This window comes from Dipodomys spectabilis, unplaced genomic scaffold (assembly GCF_019054845.1).
Source record: "Dipodomys spectabilis isolate Male_0828 unplaced genomic scaffold, ASM1905484v1 ptg000201l, whole genome shotgun sequence".
NCBI lineage: Eukaryota > Metazoa > Chordata > Mammalia > Rodentia > Heteromyidae > Dipodomys > Dipodomys spectabilis.
Genome location: NW_024870878.1, coordinates 2,318,636 through 2,337,032, shown reverse-complemented (window position 1 = coordinate 2,337,032; position 18,397 = coordinate 2,318,636). Strand labels below are relative to the sequence as shown.

Here is an 18,397-nt window from a genome sequence, read left to right as displayed (position 1 = left end):
GCAAAGGAGTTAGCTTGCCAGCCAGACTTGGAAACAACCCAAATGCCTGTGGATGACAGGAAAATGTCACACGCCTGTAATCCTAGCTACTCAGGACGCTGAGATCTGAGGATCGCGGTTCAAAGCCAGCCCGGGCAGGAGAGACCGTGAGACTCCTATCTCCAATAAACCACTAGAAAACCGGAAGTGGCACCGTAGCTCAAGTGGTAGAGCGCTAGCCTTGAGCTGAAGAGCTGAGGGACAGTGCCCAGGCCCAGAGTTCAAGCCCCACGATCACCAAAAAAAAAATATGACCTGCAGCTGCAGCCATAGGTAACACAGCTAAATGGCACAGGGGTTTTTATCAGGTCATGGCATCTGTAAATCAGCCTTTTACTATTCCCTCCTATGTGTTACAATCTTTCACCAGAGGGTGATGTTATGATCTCAATGGAGTCTTTTCAACCTAACCTTTAGCCTGCTTCCCACAAGTGGGGAGAGAAAGGACAGGTGGCTCATTCCTATGTGGGATCAGGTCACAGACACAGCTTAGTGGCCTTTTCAAATCACAGACATGCTCACCTTCATTGAATACTACTTCTGCCTTTGGCAGATAAAGAACCAGGAACATGGCTGGCATTGGTGTGCAAGCCTGTAATCCTAGTTACTGAGGAGGCTGAAATCTGAGGAACAGGGTTTGAAGCTAGCTGGGACAGAAAAGTCTTTGAGACTCTTATCTCCAATTAACCAGCAAAAACCAGAAGTAAAGGAGTAGTTCAAGTGGTAAAGTGACAGCCTTTATCAGGAAAAAAAAGAAAAGCTAAAGGACAATGTCCAGACCCTGAGTTCTAGCCCTAGTACGCATATGTGCACACCACACACACACACACACACACATACACACACACAGATAATTCATCTAGAGCCCAGTCTACAAATCCATCAGAAACCTCCTTTCCACCCTGAACAGCCTCATGCTGCCAAGCAGAGGGAGATCAGAACAACCCAGTAAGGCTGTACAGATGGGGAGGGTGTCTTGCAAATATGAAACACCAGAGGGAGGCCCAGGGCTCAGCAGGTCCCTCAGCCCAGCCTGAAGCTCACCTCCCTCCTGGGTGTGCCCCCAGCCTGTGACCCAGATGGCCTTGCCAGCCGGAAAAACATGGGAGGTGTCGGGCAGGCAGATGGGCCGCACCACAGTGCTGAACTTGGCCGGCTTCTCCAGCTCCAGCAGCGCAATGTCGTAGTCAAAGGTGAAGTCGTTGAAGGACGGGTGGGTGATGATGCGCTTAAGCCGGTGCTCCTGCACCCCAGAGGCGCTGCGATTACTCTGGTCCAGGAGGCCCAAGTAGACCACCCACATGGCGGGGTCTGAGTACCTGGGAGGGGACAGAGGAGCAAGCCTAGTCATGAGAGTGTCTGAGGGCCTATGATGGGCACACGCAGGACCCTTTCAAGTGTCTATGAGGATTCAAAGGCTGCTCATGTTACACCAAGTCTCCAACAATTGCTGAGAAACAAGTGACAAAAGAGAATGAGGCTGGGAAGGTGGCTTGGTGGTAGAGTGCTTGCCTAGCATGCATGAAGCCCCTGACTTCCATTCCTCAGTACCACATAAACAGAGAAGGCCAGAAATAGTGCTGTGGCTCAAGTGGTAGTGTGGTAGCCTTGAGCAAAAGAAGCTCAGGGACAGTGGTCAGGCTCTGAGTTCAAGCTCCAGGACTAGAGAGAGAGAGAGAGAGAATGATCCTAAATTGCAACAGCACTAACCCTTCAAGACCTTATTCCTCCTCTTTTAACGCGTTTGTCAGAAAGTATGTGTCTTATGGGCCTGAATTTTCATCAGACTTATACAAACCCCAACCCAGTTTTTAAACACAGATCAAAATGAATTTAAACTCTGTGTGTGTGTGTGTGTGTGTGTGTGTGTGTGTGTGTGTTAGTACTGGGGCTTGAACTTAGGGCTTTATAGTATTGTTTAGTTTTTCACTCAAGGCTGTCGGTCTATCACTTGAGCCACACCTCCACTTCTAGCTTTTTGCTAGTCAGCTGAAGTTTTATCTGCTAGGGCTGGCTTCAAAAGGAGATCCTCAGATCTTAGCCTCTGAGGAGCTAGGATTATAGGCATGAGCCACCATTGCCTGGCAAAACCAGCTTTGTAAACTCTGGATTTTGCAAATTTGGGACTTGAGATCTCATGGGCTTTTCTGCTCTGGCTGGCTTTGAACCACGATTCTTGCGAGTTCAGCTTAGCATAAATTGGATTGAGGTCGAGGCCAGTCTGGGTGCTGGTGGCTCACACCTATAATCCTAGCTACTCAGGAAGCTGAGAGCCAAAGGATCACAGTTTAAAGGCAGCCCAGGCAGAAAAGTCCAAGCGATCTGTCTCCAAAGTAACTAGCAAATAGCCAGGCTGGGGGCATGGCTCCAGTGGTAGGGTACCTGATTAGCAAGTATGAGGCACTAAGATCAAATCCCAATATGAGAAGAAAGAGGGAAGGGCAGGGAGAGCAAGAGGAGGAGAGGAAAAAAAGAGACAGTGAGACAGACAGACAGACAGACAGACAGACAGACACACACACACACACACACACACACACACGAGGGGAGGAGGGAAGGAGGAAAAACAGAGAGAAATAGAGACAGACAGAGAGAGAGAGAGAAAGAGAGAGAGAGAGAGAGAGAGAGAGACCTGCAGTTCATGAGCCCAGAGATGCTTGGGATAGCTCAGTTCCCTCCACCACTTGTGTCTCCACCACCCCGGCCACACACACCTGTCTAACCTGCCCAACACCTGTGCCTGTGCCTGCTTCCTGCTGGGCCTTGATGTTCCTCTCTGCGGGAAGGTGATAGAGGCAGCTTGGGTTACCGATTCCCAAGCTGACTGCTGAAGAAATACATGCAGATGGCAGGAAGGTCTAACATCGCTTCAGACTACGAGAATCTCCTAGAAGGCCTTCAAGCTGTCTCTGTAGACTCATTCCTGTGGCCAATGGCTAGAGAGCCTGGGAGGCCAGAAGCTATGATATAAATAGCCCTGGCCCCACATCTAGCCACTGATCCTGACTGTACCTGCCCAGTCTTGGGACACCAACAGGACCCTTCCAATGTGCCACACACAAGGATAAGTGCCTTAAGTTCATTTCCACATTTAGTTCTCTCAGCTCCAAGGATAAAAATAATATCCTATCACCAGCGAAAACCCAGTGCTTAAAAAGTCTGAATAACTTCGCCAGGCGCCAATGGCTCACATCTGTAATCCTACCTACTCAGGAGGCTAAAATCTGAGGATCAAAGTTCAAAGCCAGCCTGGGCAGGAAACTCTGTGAGACCCCTATGTTCAAATAACCACCAGAAAACCAGAAGTGGCAGGATGGTCAAAGTGATAGAGTGGTAGCATTGAGCACAAAAGCTCAGAAACAGTACCCAGGCCCTGAGTTCAAGACCCAGGACCAACAACAACAAAAGTCTGAATAACTTGTCCAAGGTTCCCTGCAAGCCACAGCTGGAACACAAAGTCAAGGCTCATCTTTCATCAATCCCAAGGAGCCAAGCCACACAGACAAATCAAACAAGCCTTGCCACCCAGACAACTGGGCTCAAGTCTGCCAGCCCTGAGCAAATGCCTTTACCTCTCTGAGTGTCCGTTTCTGTCAAGTGGGCACATGAACAGACCTGCCTAACCAGTTAGGGTGGCACACAAATGGTGCTTGACCAGGAGTGAGCGTCCAATAAAAGTGAGTTTTTATTTCACTACTGTTATTAAGTTTGGTCAGAGTACCTGCCCACCCCCACCCCCTGCCTTGCCCAACCCTGGTGTGAGTCATGGGCATCCATATCCAGAGACTTACTTGAACATTTTCTCATCTGTAAAGCAGTGAGCTGCAGACACCAACCAGCTGGAGCTGATGAGCGAAGCCCCGCACAGGTGGCCCTGGCCCAGGGCATGGAGGCTTACCTGCCAGGGCCACTCACCCGCATCTGCATCGGTGCCACCAACAACTCGAGCCTGCTTGGTGAATGACCGCAAGCCACAGTCTGCAGAGGGCAGGAAACACCAAAGGACAGTGAGTCGAATGGCACCCAGGAATCAGCGCAGTGAGACCCCACAGCAAGGAGCCAACAACATGGGGAGCCCCTTTTGATGTACACAGCAATGCTAGATCAAGTAGTATGAGGGACCTTCTACAAGTACCGTTTTTTTTTTGTTTGTTTTTTTCTCCATTTGGTGGTATTAAGGTATTAGGGTCACGTGCTTGCTAGGCAGTAACTCTACCAACGTCAGCCATGCCTCCAAGCTTTTTAGCTTTAGTTATTTTTTTAATAGGGTCTGAACTTTTTGCCCAGGCCAGCCTGGATGAGATCCTCCTATTTATGCGTCCCTCACAGCTAGGACACAGATATAGATGCGCATGACCAACCTTATTGGTTGAGATGGGGGTTGGGAAGTTTTACTGACTTTTTGCCTGGACTGTTCTCACGAGCCTCCCAAGTCAACTAGGCTGACAAGGCCGAGCCATCATGTCTAACCCTAAAGTGTCTTCAAGCTTCACAAACCTCCTGACTTGTCCCTCTCCCCTGCCTCCATGTTCAACTCCTGACCCCACCCCAGGCTATGCAAATATACGGAAGGGCTCCAGCCACCTCTGTAGGGCTGCTCAGACTTGACTTGAGTGTCATTTGCCTAGATTTCCTTGTTCAATGCTGAGGGTCATGGCTCTCAGAGGGAAGAGTGGATGGGGGACATGAAGGCACTGAATGGTGGCATTCTACTCAGTGCTTCTGAACCACGTGGCCACTGAAGAGTATAAGTAGACAAAGGTAAAATGCCTCCTGTGCTTATGCAAACCGGAGCCCTCTCCTCCAGGCCATTCACTCACAGCTGGGTCTACAGAGCAGGCCCCAGGCCAGCACTCTGGCCAGTAACCCAGCCATCCACAGGGAGCAGTTATGCTAATGACTGGGCCTCTCCAGGATGGTGGCTACCATGGAGCAGCATCTCCATGCAAACTTGAAGTCATCCTTCCTTCCAGCCAGATGTCCCTCGCATGGGCTCCCTGCCACATGAGTAAGGTGCTATGGAGATTTCTACCTTGACTCTGGATGCACCCTTTCCAGTGACCACCCACTCAAGTTATAAACACCCCCACCCCCACCCCCAACTCACCACAGTGCTGCTCATCTGAGCCGTCACTACAATCCTTCTTCCCATCACATTCAGGGTTGCCTTTGCTCAAGCAGAGTCCATTTTGGCAACGATAGGTGTATTTGGTACAAGGGACCACATTCACTGTTCAAGGAGAACACAGGAAGAAATGAATTCCTTGGAAGTACCCAGCTAGAAGCTAGTGTCTGTGTCAGAACACTTAGAACCTTTATAATAACAATTAAAAAAAAAAAGTATATCCCGATGGCATACTATGATCCACCCATCTTGCCCACCCACTATACCCATGCCCACTGTTCTCCACCTTCTAGAAGATTCTCCCACTCTTCCTCACACTTTTTTTTTTTTTTTGATCCGGTCATGGGGCCTGAACTCTGGGCTTGGGCACTGGCCCTCAGCTCTTCAGCTCAAGGCTAGCACTCTACCACTTGAGCCACAGCGCCACTTCCGGCTTTTTTTTTTTTCATTTTTTCTGCCTATGTGGTGCTGAGGAATCGAACCCAGGGCCTCATGCATGCAAGGCAAGCGCTCTACCACTGAGCCACCTTCCCAGCCCTCTTCCTCACACTTTTATAGAAGGTCCATTTATATAAACTTGACAGGCTTTGTGTGAGTCAGCTGCTGGCTGTCTCCTCAGGGTGCAAGTCCAACTAAAGGGAAATCTCTGAAGGGAAGTCTCCACAGGCAGACAGGCAGGTTCAGGCCTCACCGTTGTCACATGAGATCTCATCTGACCCGTCCCCACAGTTGTCCATCCCGTTGCACTTCTGGCTCTGCAAGATGCACTTCCCATTGGAACACTTGAAGGACCCATCTGGACAACCTAAAGAAGCCAAGTCCTTAGCAATGCCAGCCAAGCAGGTTGGCAGGGGAGCCCCAGCTACTACCACCCTGGGCACTCACTGCACTTCAGCTCATCGCTGTTGTCCCCGCAGTCATTCACATTGTCACAGACCCAGTAGAGGGGCTTGCACATCTTGTTGGCGCACGTGAACTGGTAGGTGGCGTTGCACTCTGCAGTAGAGGAGAGGAGAAATCAGTCCCCTCTATGGCAGCCTAATCATTGGCTGCTTCCGGAGTGCAGGTGCAGGGGCGGGTACTCAGAGCTGTCAGGAAGCTTGCCCATCTGATGAACAGCCTGGAGTAAAATTCCTAATGGCCGAGAGAGGGAAAGGGACCCGCTCTTCACAGAGTGAGCGAGGAGGGTGGAAGGTGGGAACTTTCACCCTTTGTGATTTTACATCACAAGGGTCAGCTGACCAGGATACGGGACCCAGCAAGGGCAGGAAGAGGCAGAGCCATGGAGGAGGGGAGGTGGGAGGAGGTGAGGTCAGAAGGCAGGAGGGGGCAAGGTTATGAACAGAGATGAAGACAAGAGAGGGCAGTGAAGACAGGAGGGGTAGTAGGGTGGTAGAGGAGGCTCAAGGGCCAGTTGGGGCAGAGCAATGGAAGAGGGCAGGCACTGGGGCCTGTATGAGTCAGAGGGGTGGGACCTTGGTGGGGTGAGGGCAGGAGGGATGGACTGTGGACAGAGGGCCAGGACAGGCATTCGCCAGCAGCACTCACGGCAGTTCCGCTCATCACTGTGGTCAGCACAATCCACCCAACCATCACAGCGCAGCTCCTTGCGGATGCACCGTCCAGTGTTGCACATGAACATATTTGGGCACGCTGCAGGGTACAGGACAGGCCTGAAATCCATGGCTCCTACCCACCTGGCTCCCCGCCCCCCCAACCACTGCTGACTACAGCCTAGGAACTCCAGCGGCAGGAACAGAGTCTGGCTGCCTTCCCAGTCCCTCCGCTGCCTGTATTCCCCAGCCTGAGTGCCAGGCTAATGGCTTGTGAACACATGATGAATGTGTCCTAGCCAAGTGAAAGCCACGTCAGGCATGCTACATGTGTTCCACTTTCCAGTGAAACTGGGAGGCCGGGTGCCCGTGGTACATGCTTGTAATCCTACTCAGGAGGCTGAGATATAAGGATGATGGTTCAGAGCTAGCCCAGGCAGAGAAGTCTGTGAGACTCTGATCTCCAATTAACCACAAAAAAGTCACAAGTGGAGGTGTGGCTCTAGTAGTAGAGTGCCAATCTTGAACAAAAAGGCTAAGAAAAGCTGGGCGCTGGTGGCTCACGCCTGTAATCCTAGCTACTTAGGAGGCTGAGATCTGAGGATCACGGTTCAAAGCCAGCCCGGGCAGGAGAGACCGTGAGACTCCTATCTCCAATAAACCACCAGAAAACCGGAAGTGGCGCTGTAGCTCAAGTGGTAGAGCGCTCGCCTTGAGCTGAAGAGCTGAGGGACAGCACCCAGGCCCAGAGTTCAAGCCCCACGACCGACCAAAAAAAAAAAAAGGTTAAGAAATAGCACCCAGGCCCTGTGCACCTCAGTACCAAGCAACAAAAAATAAGATATCTCATTGTACATATGCAAATATTCCAAGATCTAAAATTACCCTCAATCTGACATACTTCTGTTCCCAAGCCTTTCAGACAAGGGAGATACCTGTACACTCCGTATTTTCTAAAATATACGGTTTCAAAATTATGCTGTGCTACCAGCCCCAAAGTCGCAGAGATGCTGATGGCCTTAGGAACTGAAGGGAGAAGAGTCCTCAGGCTCCAGGCCCCCCTCCCCCCAACTCCCACCACACACATACACCCATACTGGGATGCAACCCTCAACAATTTGTTTTGTTTTGTTTTTTAATTCTCATACTGGCATTTGAACCCAGGGCTTCATGCTTGCTCAGCTGGTGCTCTACCACTTGAGCAAGCCTCCAGCCTAGCTTTGTGCTAATTTATTTTGGAGGTGGATACTCATGGATTTTTCTGCCTGGGCTGGCTTTGGACCATAATGCTCAGATCATTGATTCCTAAGTAGTCAAGATTATAGGCAGAGCCACCAGCACCCAGTTTTGTCAGCCTTCTTAACAAAGGCATCTTTAGTGTAACTTTTTCCTCAAAAGTCTGCAAGAAGGATAAGAGATATGCATCTCCCGGGGTCTAGTTCAGGCAGCAGTGCTGGTAAGACAGAGTACATTGTGGGCCAGCCCCTCTTAACAGTATTTACTCACGGTTACGGGAATCATAGGACAGATACTCAGCTAGGAACCCTGTGTCAGTGTAGGAGTGATCTGAATGAAAGCGAACTGTCATCTTGTTGCTGTTGCTGCTGACGACAAATGGAGACCTCTCTCCACAAAACCTGGAGGAGAAACACTAGATGAGGAAGAGACAGCCAGGAACCAGGGCACTGAGGGTCCAGGAGGCCCTAGCCTTCTCCAGCACCACACTTCTCCCCAACCCCTCACAGCTCACTTCTCTCCATTGATCTCCACATAATCCTTAGAGCAGGTGCCTGGCTGCATGTCATGATCGAGCAGGTAAAAGAGTTTGAAGCGCACCTTCACATTCTGGTTGTTGGGCACCTAGACAGAGAAATGGTTAAAGTCTGGCTCCTCCCATTCTTTCTTAAGCACAATGGTATCACACAGTAGGGGTATTGAGAGGGTGAAGCAGAAACACCAGGTACTGGTAGCAGGCTAACTGGAGATACAAGTCTCTTGAATTTTTCTGTCAAGGGTGGCTTTGAACTGTGATCTTCAGATCTCAATTGCCTGAGAAGCAAGGATTACACTCCCAGTGGATGCATGATAACTCAGTATGGAATCCTACGTATATGTATTTTTTTCTATGTACACATAGCTATGAAAGGGTGGGGGGTTGCATTTTTAATTAATTTTAGCTGATACATAAAAACAAAAATTATACATATTAACAGGGTATCATGAAATACTGAATATATATATTGTATAATATTTCAAATGTATCTCCTTGAATATTTACCAATTTTTCTTCAAACTACCATACTTAGATATCAGCCTCCTGAGTAACTAGGATTACAGGCAGGAATCAGTGGAGTCTAGTAAACAATTTATTTTTCCTTCTTCAAAATTTCATAGAAAGAAGGTTCATTCTCACCACAGGTCATGTATGACATTTTACTTCCCTCATTAAACCAAAAACAATTGCCTTTTTACCCAAAGGAGGTACTTGACAGCTTCTCTGCAGTTTATGCAAATAGCCAGCAGCAATGCTCTGACATCTTGGGGTCATTACTCAGCAAATAAACTTTTCCTTAAACCCAGCGTCATGATACCACATGATCAATGGAATAACCCTGGGAGTATAACACGCAGTATAACAGTGTGGATATGCAGGGCCTGTTACAGCCTAACGTGTTACAGTATAACACATACAGCCTGGATATGCAGGGTGGAGCCAGATGTCATGAGATTTCATTGTGTGACTTAGAACTGTGACCAATGGCCACAGTAACCAAAACCATGAAACATGAAACCCTGAAAGGGAGGGGAGGGTATGATTCTGTATTCTATTACACAAGAAGCCTGACACATTTCCAACCATTTTTTCTTTTTTTTTGTTGTTAGTCGTGGGGCTTGAACTCTGGGCCTGGGTGCTGTCCCTCAGCTTTTCAGCTCAAGGTGAGCACTCTGCCACTTGAGCCACAGCACCATTTCCAGGTTTCTGAGTGGTTTATTGGAGATAAGAGTCCCATGGACTTGCCTGCCCAGGCTGACTTTGAACCGTGATCCTCAGATCTCAGCCTCCTGAGTAGCTAGGATTATAGGCATGAACCACTGGCGCCTGGCTTCTTTTTTTGAGTGCTAAGTACTGGAGTTTGAAATCAGATTCTTAAGTGCTCATCTGGCTTTTTTACTCTCAAAGCTGACACTCTACCACTTGAGCCAGTGCTCTACTTCTGGCTTTTTGGTGGCTAACTGGAGATAAAAAGTCTCATGTACTTTCTTGCGTGAACTTGCTTTGAATCTCGATCTAAGATCTCAGCTTCTTGAATAACTAGGAGTATAAGCATGAGCCATTGATGCCAGATTCCCTTGACATTTTTAAAGAAAGAAAAAGAACAGGCCTCAGATCGGGATGGTATAAGGGACACCATGTTACCGTCATGATGCTTTTGTCCCATTCTAGTCAACAGGGGCTTTCAGGTGTGTATATGTTTTCTGAAGTCTCCTGAGCATAGCTCTGAGCTTACCACACACAAACCCTCCTTCACACAGAGAGGTTAAGCACAGGCACTACGTTCCTCAGTCAGTCACCAATGAGGACCTAGGACCTGAATCACAGTGTGCCTGCTACTGTGCTACAAGATCCTAACCCAGTAGGGATCTCACATACATGGCTCTTCCTATTTCCTCTTCTGTCCTTCCTTGGGATGCCGACCTGGGGCATCTGATTCTCCTCTCCCTCTGCCCCTCCCCCCCCATACCCCACAATGCCTACCTCAATGTTCCACATGCAGTCAATGTTGGGTGGGTAGTGGCCTGGGTAATAGGGGCTGCTAAATGTTCCTTGGGCTTCACGCAAGTTGCCTCCACAGCCTGAGTGAAAAGCAGGACACAGAATGAGGATCAAGGTCTTTGTTGAACCACAGGGCCCTCAAATGTACCGTAAGGACAGTGGCCCAAGATCTGGAGCTACCTGCTTGGACATCCATCACTTCCAGCAAGGTGACTGGAAACTGGCTACTTTAAGAATAGTTTGTTGAAGCCGGGCGCTGGTAGCTCACGCCTGTAATCCTAGCTACTCAGGAGGCTGAGATATGAGGATCTCAGTTCAAAGCCAGCCCGGGCAGGAGAGACCGTGAGACTCCTATCTCCAATAAACCACCAGAAAACCGGAAGTGGCGCTGTAGCTCAAGTGAGTGGTAGAGCGCTTCGCCTTGAGCTGAAGAGCTGAGGGACAGCACCCAGGCCCAGAGTTCAAGGCCCACAACCGACAAAAAAAAAAAAGAATAGTTTGTTGATTTTTTGTGTGCTTTTTTTTTTTTTTTTTTTGGGGGGGGGGGGGTCAGTCCTGGGGCTTGAACTCAGGGCCTGGGTCCTATATCTGAGCTTTTGTGTTCAAAGCTAGTGTACTACCACTTGAGCCATAGTTCTACTTCTGGCTTTTTGGTGGTTAACTGAATATGAGTCTCATGGATTTTCCTGACTGGGCTGGCTGGCTTTGAACCATATCTCAACCAGATTCTCAGATCCTTGGATCTCAGATCCTCAGTTCTCAGCCTCCTGAGTAGCTAGGGTTACAGTCATGAGCCACCAGTCCCCAGCTCAAGAGTAGCTCGAGTAGTAGTTCAGCTGAATGCCCTCTGGCTCCACCTTTAAATTTCTGTCACCAACCAGTGTCAGTTCACCAGCCTCTGGGCCTATGGCCTTCCCCAGGTCACCCTCTGAGGTCCTCCTACCCCACCCCTGCCCTTCCTTACTGGTCATCTTGGGCAGCTGGAAGAAGGTAGCCTCAAAGCCAGGATGTCGCCGCTCTGTGTTGGTTATGAGTGTGACGAGGAAGACATTCTGGGAGGAGAGGAAGGTCAGGTTGTAGGAGGGAGGGTACGTGCCACACAGCCTGTGGAGGAAAGGGGACAGAATTAATGAGAGAGACGAAAGTCAGACTTCACACACCTGACTCCCCACGCAGACGGAGACCAAGTACTCCATTCCTAAGCCTGGTACCGTACATAAAATTGTGGGTTAGAAAGACTCTCCCCTGGCAACCCAGGAGGCTGGGATCAAAGGAAGAAGCCAGAAGGGCAAGAATGTTCAAGAGACTCTTATCTCTAATTGCCCACCAAAGAAGTACAAGTAGAGGTGTGGGTCCAGTGGTAGAGCACCAGCTTTGAGTGAAAAAAGCTAAGGGGGATGGGAAGGGGAAACAAAGGAGGAGGCAACAATGCTTGATAAGAAATGTACTCGTTATCTTGCCCATGTAATTGTAACCCCTCTGTACAGTATTTTCACAAAAAAAAAAAAAAAAAAAAAAAACAACTAAGGGACAGCACCTAGGTCCAGATACAACCATTCATCTTTTGTTTAAAATAGCAAAATGCGGGCTGGGAAGGTGGCTCAGTGGTAGAGTGCTTGCCTTGCATGCATGAGGCTCTGGGTTCAATTCTTCAGCACCACATAAGCAGAAAGAAAAAAGCCGGAAGTGGCACTGTGGCGCCAGCCTAGCTAGAGCGCTAGCCTTGAGCTGAAGAGCTGAGGGACAGTGCCCAGGCCCAGGGTTCAGGCCCCACAACCGGACCCCAAAAAAACAAAAAAATAAAATAAAATAGCAAAATGCCTAACAGATAATTCATTAAGCAAGTTGTAGGTTAAAGAATATTAGTAATAATAACAACTAATACTTATTAAGAACATGCCAAAAAAAAAGCCTGCTGTGGTGGTCCACACTTAGGATCCTCGCACTCAGAGGTAGAAGCAGACGGATCGTGAGTTCAAGGTCAGCCTGGATACATGAGATCTTGTTTCAAAAAAGTGCCAACTATATATGAATGCAGCATAAAGAATTTCAGTGAACACATTGCTATTGAATATTTGGAACATGACTCATTCTACGAGGGTCCTCAATTTTAATTTTTGTTTAAATTAATTTAAATGAAAATTGTCTCTGGAGGGGTTTGGTAAAGAGAGCATGAGTCTAATGTTAAGATCAGACTTCTTATTCAGCACCAAACATTTTCTGTAATTTTAGCTCAGACAACCTGAGTAAAACAAAAGATTGAAAACTGAAAAAAAAAGAATCTCAGTGAAAGCTGTTGATATATTGGGATGGGATGTGGGGAAAGAGAAACAGGCTCTGTTATGGAGGTGGATACCAGCGGAAGGGGGTTGGATTAATGGGAAGGGTGAATGAGGAGGACAAATTGGGTTGAAATAGTTTGTTTGCTTCCATGAAAAATAGAACAATGGACCAGTTGAGGTTGTGTTTTAAAGAGGGAAAGGGTAAGGGAAAGTGATGGGGGGGGGGGGGGAGGTGAAATTGATTGAAATATACTGTATAAACATATGGAAATGTCACAATGACATGCCTGCTGTACAACTAATGTATGCTAACAAAAAATAATAAAAATAATGTTGTAAAAATCATACTCTGTACACTTACTTTTGGGCACTTCTTATATATTATTCTTTTAATTTTTTTTTTTTTTTTTTTGTGCCAATACTAGAGATTGAACTCAGGGCCTGGGTGCTGTCCCTTAGCCTTGTCACTCAAGGCTGATTCTCTACTACTTGAGCCACAGATCTACTTCTGGCTTTTGGTTGGTTAACTGGAGAAAGGGGTCTCAAAGAGTTTGTTTGTTTTCGTCAGTCACAGGGCATGAACTCAGGGCCTGGATGCTATCCCTGAGTGGTTTTTTGGCTCAAGACGAACTCTACCACTTTGATCCATAGCTCCACTCCTGTTTTTCTGGTGGTTAATTGGAGATAAAAGTCTCATGGACTTTCCTGCCCAGGCTGGCTTTGAACCACAATCCTCAGATCTCAGCCTCCTGAAAAGCTAGGATTTAAAAGTTTAAATTTCAATTTTAATTATATTAACTATACCCAATTATATTCACTCTAAAAAAAATAAAGAACATGCCAGACCAGATATGGGGACCCAGGTGGAGGCAGGCCAGGACAAAGTGATGAAACTATATATTTAAAACAACCAATCCGGGCGCTGGTGGCTCAAGCCTGTAATCCTAGCTACTCAGGAGGCTGAGATCTGAGGATCGCGGTTCAAAGCCAGCCCGGGCAGAAGAGACCGTGAAACTCCTATCTCCAATAAACCACCAGAAAATCGGAAGTGGCGCTGTAGCTCAAGTGGTAGAGTGCTCGCTTTGAGCTGAAGAGCTGAGGGACAGCGCCCAGGCCCAGAGTTCAAGCCCCACGACTGACAAAAAAAAAAAAAAACAACCAAAGCAAAGCTAAGCTAGGAGTATAGCTCAAATGGTAGGAGTGCCTGCCTAGTAAGTACAAAGAACCTGAGTTCAAAGCCTCAGTACCACAAATTTAAAAAAAAAAAAAAAAAGGCATAGTTCATTCCTTTCCCTCTACCTTCCTTCTTTTTCTTCCTTTATTTCTTTTTTAAATTTTGTCTTTTGGGGTTTGATTTTCTGAGTCAGGGTCTCACTATACACCCAGGCTGGTCTCAAACTCTCTATGTAACCCATGCTGGCCTGGAACTGTCAAATCTCCTCCCTCAGCCCCCAAGTGCTAAGATTACAGGTACATACTGCCACCACATTCAGCCCAGGTTTGCTTTTATATCTATTAATTAAGAATCTTCATAACAACTTGACAAAGCACATTCAATTATCTCTATTGCATGGATCAGGAAATCAAGATACAAGTTCAGTACCTTGCCCAAGAATACATAGTTAAAACTTTGGAACAGAAACCCAGACACTCAGGCTCCAGAGCCCACACTGCTAATGACCTTGTCATCTGCCTCTAAGCTATGCAGCAATAGGCAATCATTACAAACAAGACTGAGAGTAGGGCTGACTGATTTGGAAGGAGGCAGTAACAAAACTGAATCTTATTCCTGAAGAGACACACATAAAAATATAACAAAAGTATGGGAGGGCTGAGAATGTGGTTTAGTGGTAGAGTACTTGCCTAGCATGCATGAAGCCCCTGACTTCAATTCCTCAGTTTCACATACACAGAAAAAGCCAGAAGTAGCTCTGTTGCTCAAGTGGTAGAGCACTAGCCTTGAGCAAAAGAAGCTCAAGGACAGTGCCCAGGCCCTGAGTTCAAGACCCAGGACTGGCAATATATATATATATATATGAAAAAATACACATCAAAAAAAATCTCAGATTGGAAGAGGTGCTGTTGCTCAAAGTGGTAGAGCACTAGCCCTGAGTGAGAGCTCAGGGACAGCACCCAAGACCTGAGTTCAAACCCCACAACTACTAAAAGAAAAAAAATCTCATACTGCCAAGCACTGGTGGTTCATGCCTGTAATCACTGCAACTCAGGAGACTGAGATCTGAGGGTCGTGGGTTAAAAGCCAGCCCAGGCAGACAAACTGAAGACTCTTATCTCCAATTAAGCAGAAAAAAGCCAAAAGTGGAAGTGTAGATCACTGCTAAAGAGCCAGCCTTGAGCAAAAAACGTTACACACACAAACACAGAGACACACATACACACACTATACACACCTCATAGAGGTAGTAAGGTCCCTAGTAACTTATTCTTACGCTTTTTCTTTCTACTTTCTTCCCTTTTGGATTGTGTATTTCTCTGATGTATAATAATAAAAGAGATAGTCAAGAGGACCTGTCTGCTGAGCCATAGTAGCAAATGACAATTTTAGATTGGTTTGGGCCTGCATTTTAATGCATTAGTAATCAAGAAACACCTACCCATTTCCACAGGGAGGGATGAAAGGCTCTAGGCCCAATTAATGAGGGAAAGGCCTGTGCTCCATCCTGCTAGCTGGGGCCTTCATCTTGGAGCCAGTCTCTCCAGGCCCTAGCAGGTGTATTAATGATGTCTTTTTATTTGCTGTAACTCGGATGCATTAATGCCATGGAGAGACTGCCCTCCCAGGGTCAGCCAATGCCTAGAGACAGTTGAGAGATCATCTGCAAGTGCAAATCAACCAACTAAGGGCCCACACACTTTGTCTGTCAGGCAGGACCCTATAGACAGAACCACAAATCCTTGCCCTAATCATCCCAGTCAGGGGTAGAGGGGTTGGAGGACAGACCTAGGCTCTCAAGCCTGCTAAAATGATTCAAATTGCATAATCCCAACGCTGTTCACCATGTTCTACACCACATGAAGTCTTGTGTCTATCATCTTCCTTGCCAAAAGTGGATGATCACTTGGGAGATACTTGCTAGTGCCCATGACAAGAGCACACCACACCTGCCCTCCACTGCATTTCACAGAGAACTGTCGCTACAAATTATAAACTGTATTTCACACCTGTACCACAGTTGTTTCAGGGGGTGGATACTGGCAGAGAGCATCATTGCTGCCCCCAGGATACTCACTGCACCACAGCATGAGGCTCCACGGGGCTCAGGGTGTCATACACCATGACTAGGTCACTGTCCTGTCCAGTACAGGGAGCCACGTCAAAACTGCGGAAGGTGAGGCTCAGCACAGAGTTGGCATCCCCGCGCAGGGCCCACTGGCAGCGGGCATGCGCTGGGTAGGGGCTATCCGGAAAGCCTGGTGTGGCAAAACGGGTCAGCTCCCCACCTCGGGCATGCAAGGCAAAACTGCAGCTATCTGTGTAGAAGACAAGAAGATGGGCAAGGGTGGGGCGAGGGCTGAGAAGAGCACATTAATTTAGGACATTAATTTAGGGACTCAGTAGTGCTGCATCTCAGGCTTGATTTCCCCTTCAAAGGCATCCCAGGCATGCACATCCAGGGGGAGACAAGGCTGGGGGCTCTTCTAAGGGAAATGGAGGAAAAGAATGTCTGACTTCTGGAGATCCACCTGGCACAAGGGGCATCTGGCCATATCCCCCCTCTTGACCATCTAGGGTGGAGGCATGATACTTACTGTCCTGGGTCCTCTGTACCGATCTGGGGTCAGAAGCTGAAGAACAAGAAAGAACATTTGCTGATACCATCTAGTTCCTTATGCTGCTTCCTACGGTCCCCGAGGGACAGCCAGCAAGCAGTGCCCTCTCCAGAGCTCCAAGCCTGCAAGTGTCCCCACCACCACCTCGTTCCCCTGCAGGCTGACCACCTAAGCCCGCCCCAGCCTTCCCGGACTCACGGAAGGCCACCACCGAGGTCAGCACGAAAGAGCTCAGGGCACGTGCTCTGGGAGGCAGAGTGATCACACGCTCCACCGCCATGGCACGTTCTGCCTCCTCCTCCAGGTGCTGAGGGATGCTAAACTCCGACCAATAGTAGGCAATGACGCTGCCCTCGCTGGGGAGAGGCAGAGTGGGGAGCCTGAGACAAGGAGGCTTTAGGGACCCACATTCACCCACACTTTCTTATACAACTAGGAACGGGTACACACTGAGGCTGTGCCCCAGGCCCCTGGTGGTGTCCACCCATCTGGCAATCCTATTTGAGATCTTGCCCCTTATCCTTACTACCCCCCAAATGCATCCTGGGACAGCTTCAGTTTAGGACCGAGGCAGAATATTTGGAATTTAGCCACTAACTTGGACACACTGTGTTCCAACAATCCCCGCACAGATCTGATTTCTGATCTGGGAAAGGTAATGACAGTGCCACCTGCCACCCAGCATTCCTCAGGATTCAACTAAACAAGGAATATAAAAAGGTCTTTGGAGGAGCTGAGGAGGTGGCTCAGTGGTAGAGCACTTGCCTTGCATGCCTGAGGCTCTGGGTTCAATTCCTCAGCACCACATAAGCAAAATGAAAAAAAAAAAAGCCGGAAGTGGCGCTATGGCTCAAGTGGTAGAGCGCTAGCCTTGAGCTGAAGACCTGAGGGACAGCACCCAGGCCCAGAGTTCAGGCCCCACGACCAGACCCAAAAAAAAAAGCTCTTTGGAGCCAGGAGCCAGGTGTGATGGTACACACCTGTAATCCCAGTCACTCGGAATGCTGAGACAAAAGGACAAAAAAACCTAAGGCCAGGGCTGGGAAGGTGGCTCAGTGGTAGAGCGCTTGCCTTGCATGCATGAGGCCCTGGGTTCAATTCCTCAGCACCACATAAGCAGAAAAAAAAAAGCCGGAAGTAGCACTGTGGCTCAAGTGGTAGAGCGCTAGCCTTGAGCTGAAGAGCTGTGGGACAGACAGCGCTCAGGCCCAGAATTCAAGCCCCACAACCAGCAAAAAAAAAAAAAACAAAACCTAAGGGTTAAATAGCAAAACCCTATCTCAAAGAAAAAAAAAGTGGGGTTGGGGATGGGTGATAAGGCCAAGCAAGAGCAGTTCAAATGGAATGGAATGTGCCCCAGTGGTAGACCAGTTGTCCTACCTTTATGGGAGTCCTGGGTTCCAATCCCAAACTAAGAAACAAATTAAAGAGGGGGGAAAAAAGTGCTTTGGAAAAAAAAATTATGTTTGCATGGAAGTCTTTCTGAGCACCTCAACTTATTCAAAGCCAAGTCTGGAAAAATAATCACTACCCTCCCTGAACACGTCTCATGTGACAGGCATTGTGCAAAAGTCCTCCCGTGCAAGGGCTCGTCCCTGTCTCACCAAACCAGACTTTCAGCTTCTAACCCCCTGAGTTATGAAGCATTTTGTCCCACACACTACTCTATACTTAGAGGACCCAGACAGGCCAGAGACCACCCCCCTTGAGACCTCCCCCAGCACTCACCTGAAGGCAGTCACAGCAGACTTCTTATGGTAGGGGCCCAGGACAGGGACTTCACTGTATAACAGCTTCAGCTGAGGGGAGGGGACAAAGCTCGAGATAGGCC

At 48.2% G+C, this 18,397-nt stretch overlaps 1 protein-coding gene across 2 annotated transcripts in view; it reads right to left on the bottom strand.

The window, feature by feature from the left end:
* St14 (ST14 transmembrane serine protease matriptase) overlaps nt 1-18,397 on the bottom strand; it is a 43,316-nt gene that overhangs the window by 1,005 nt on the left and 23,914 nt on the right. For both annotated transcript variants that reach the window (XM_042696205.1, XM_042696206.1), the window contains exons 4-17: nt 18,295-18,365; nt 16,765-16,922; nt 16,546-16,581; nt 16,026-16,266; nt 11,457-11,596; nt 10,475-10,572; nt 8,468-8,577; nt 8,224-8,354; nt 6,713-6,817; nt 6,050-6,160; nt 5,856-5,969; nt 5,147-5,269; nt 3,831-4,017; nt 1,084-1,358 (exon numbers count right to left, since the gene is read on the bottom strand). In XM_042696205.1, the coding sequence (XP_042552139.1) occupies nt 1,084-1,358; nt 3,831-4,017; nt 5,147-5,269; nt 5,856-5,969; nt 6,050-6,160; nt 6,713-6,817; nt 8,224-8,354; nt 8,468-8,577; nt 10,475-10,572; nt 11,457-11,596; nt 16,026-16,266; nt 16,546-16,581; nt 16,765-16,922; nt 18,295-18,365 (1,900 nt within the window). The remainder of the gene's footprint in view (nt 1-1,083; nt 1,359-3,830; nt 4,018-5,146; nt 5,270-5,855; nt 5,970-6,049; nt 6,161-6,712; nt 6,818-8,223; nt 8,355-8,467; nt 8,578-10,474; nt 10,573-11,456; nt 11,597-16,025; nt 16,267-16,545; nt 16,582-16,764; nt 16,923-18,294; nt 18,366-18,397) is intronic.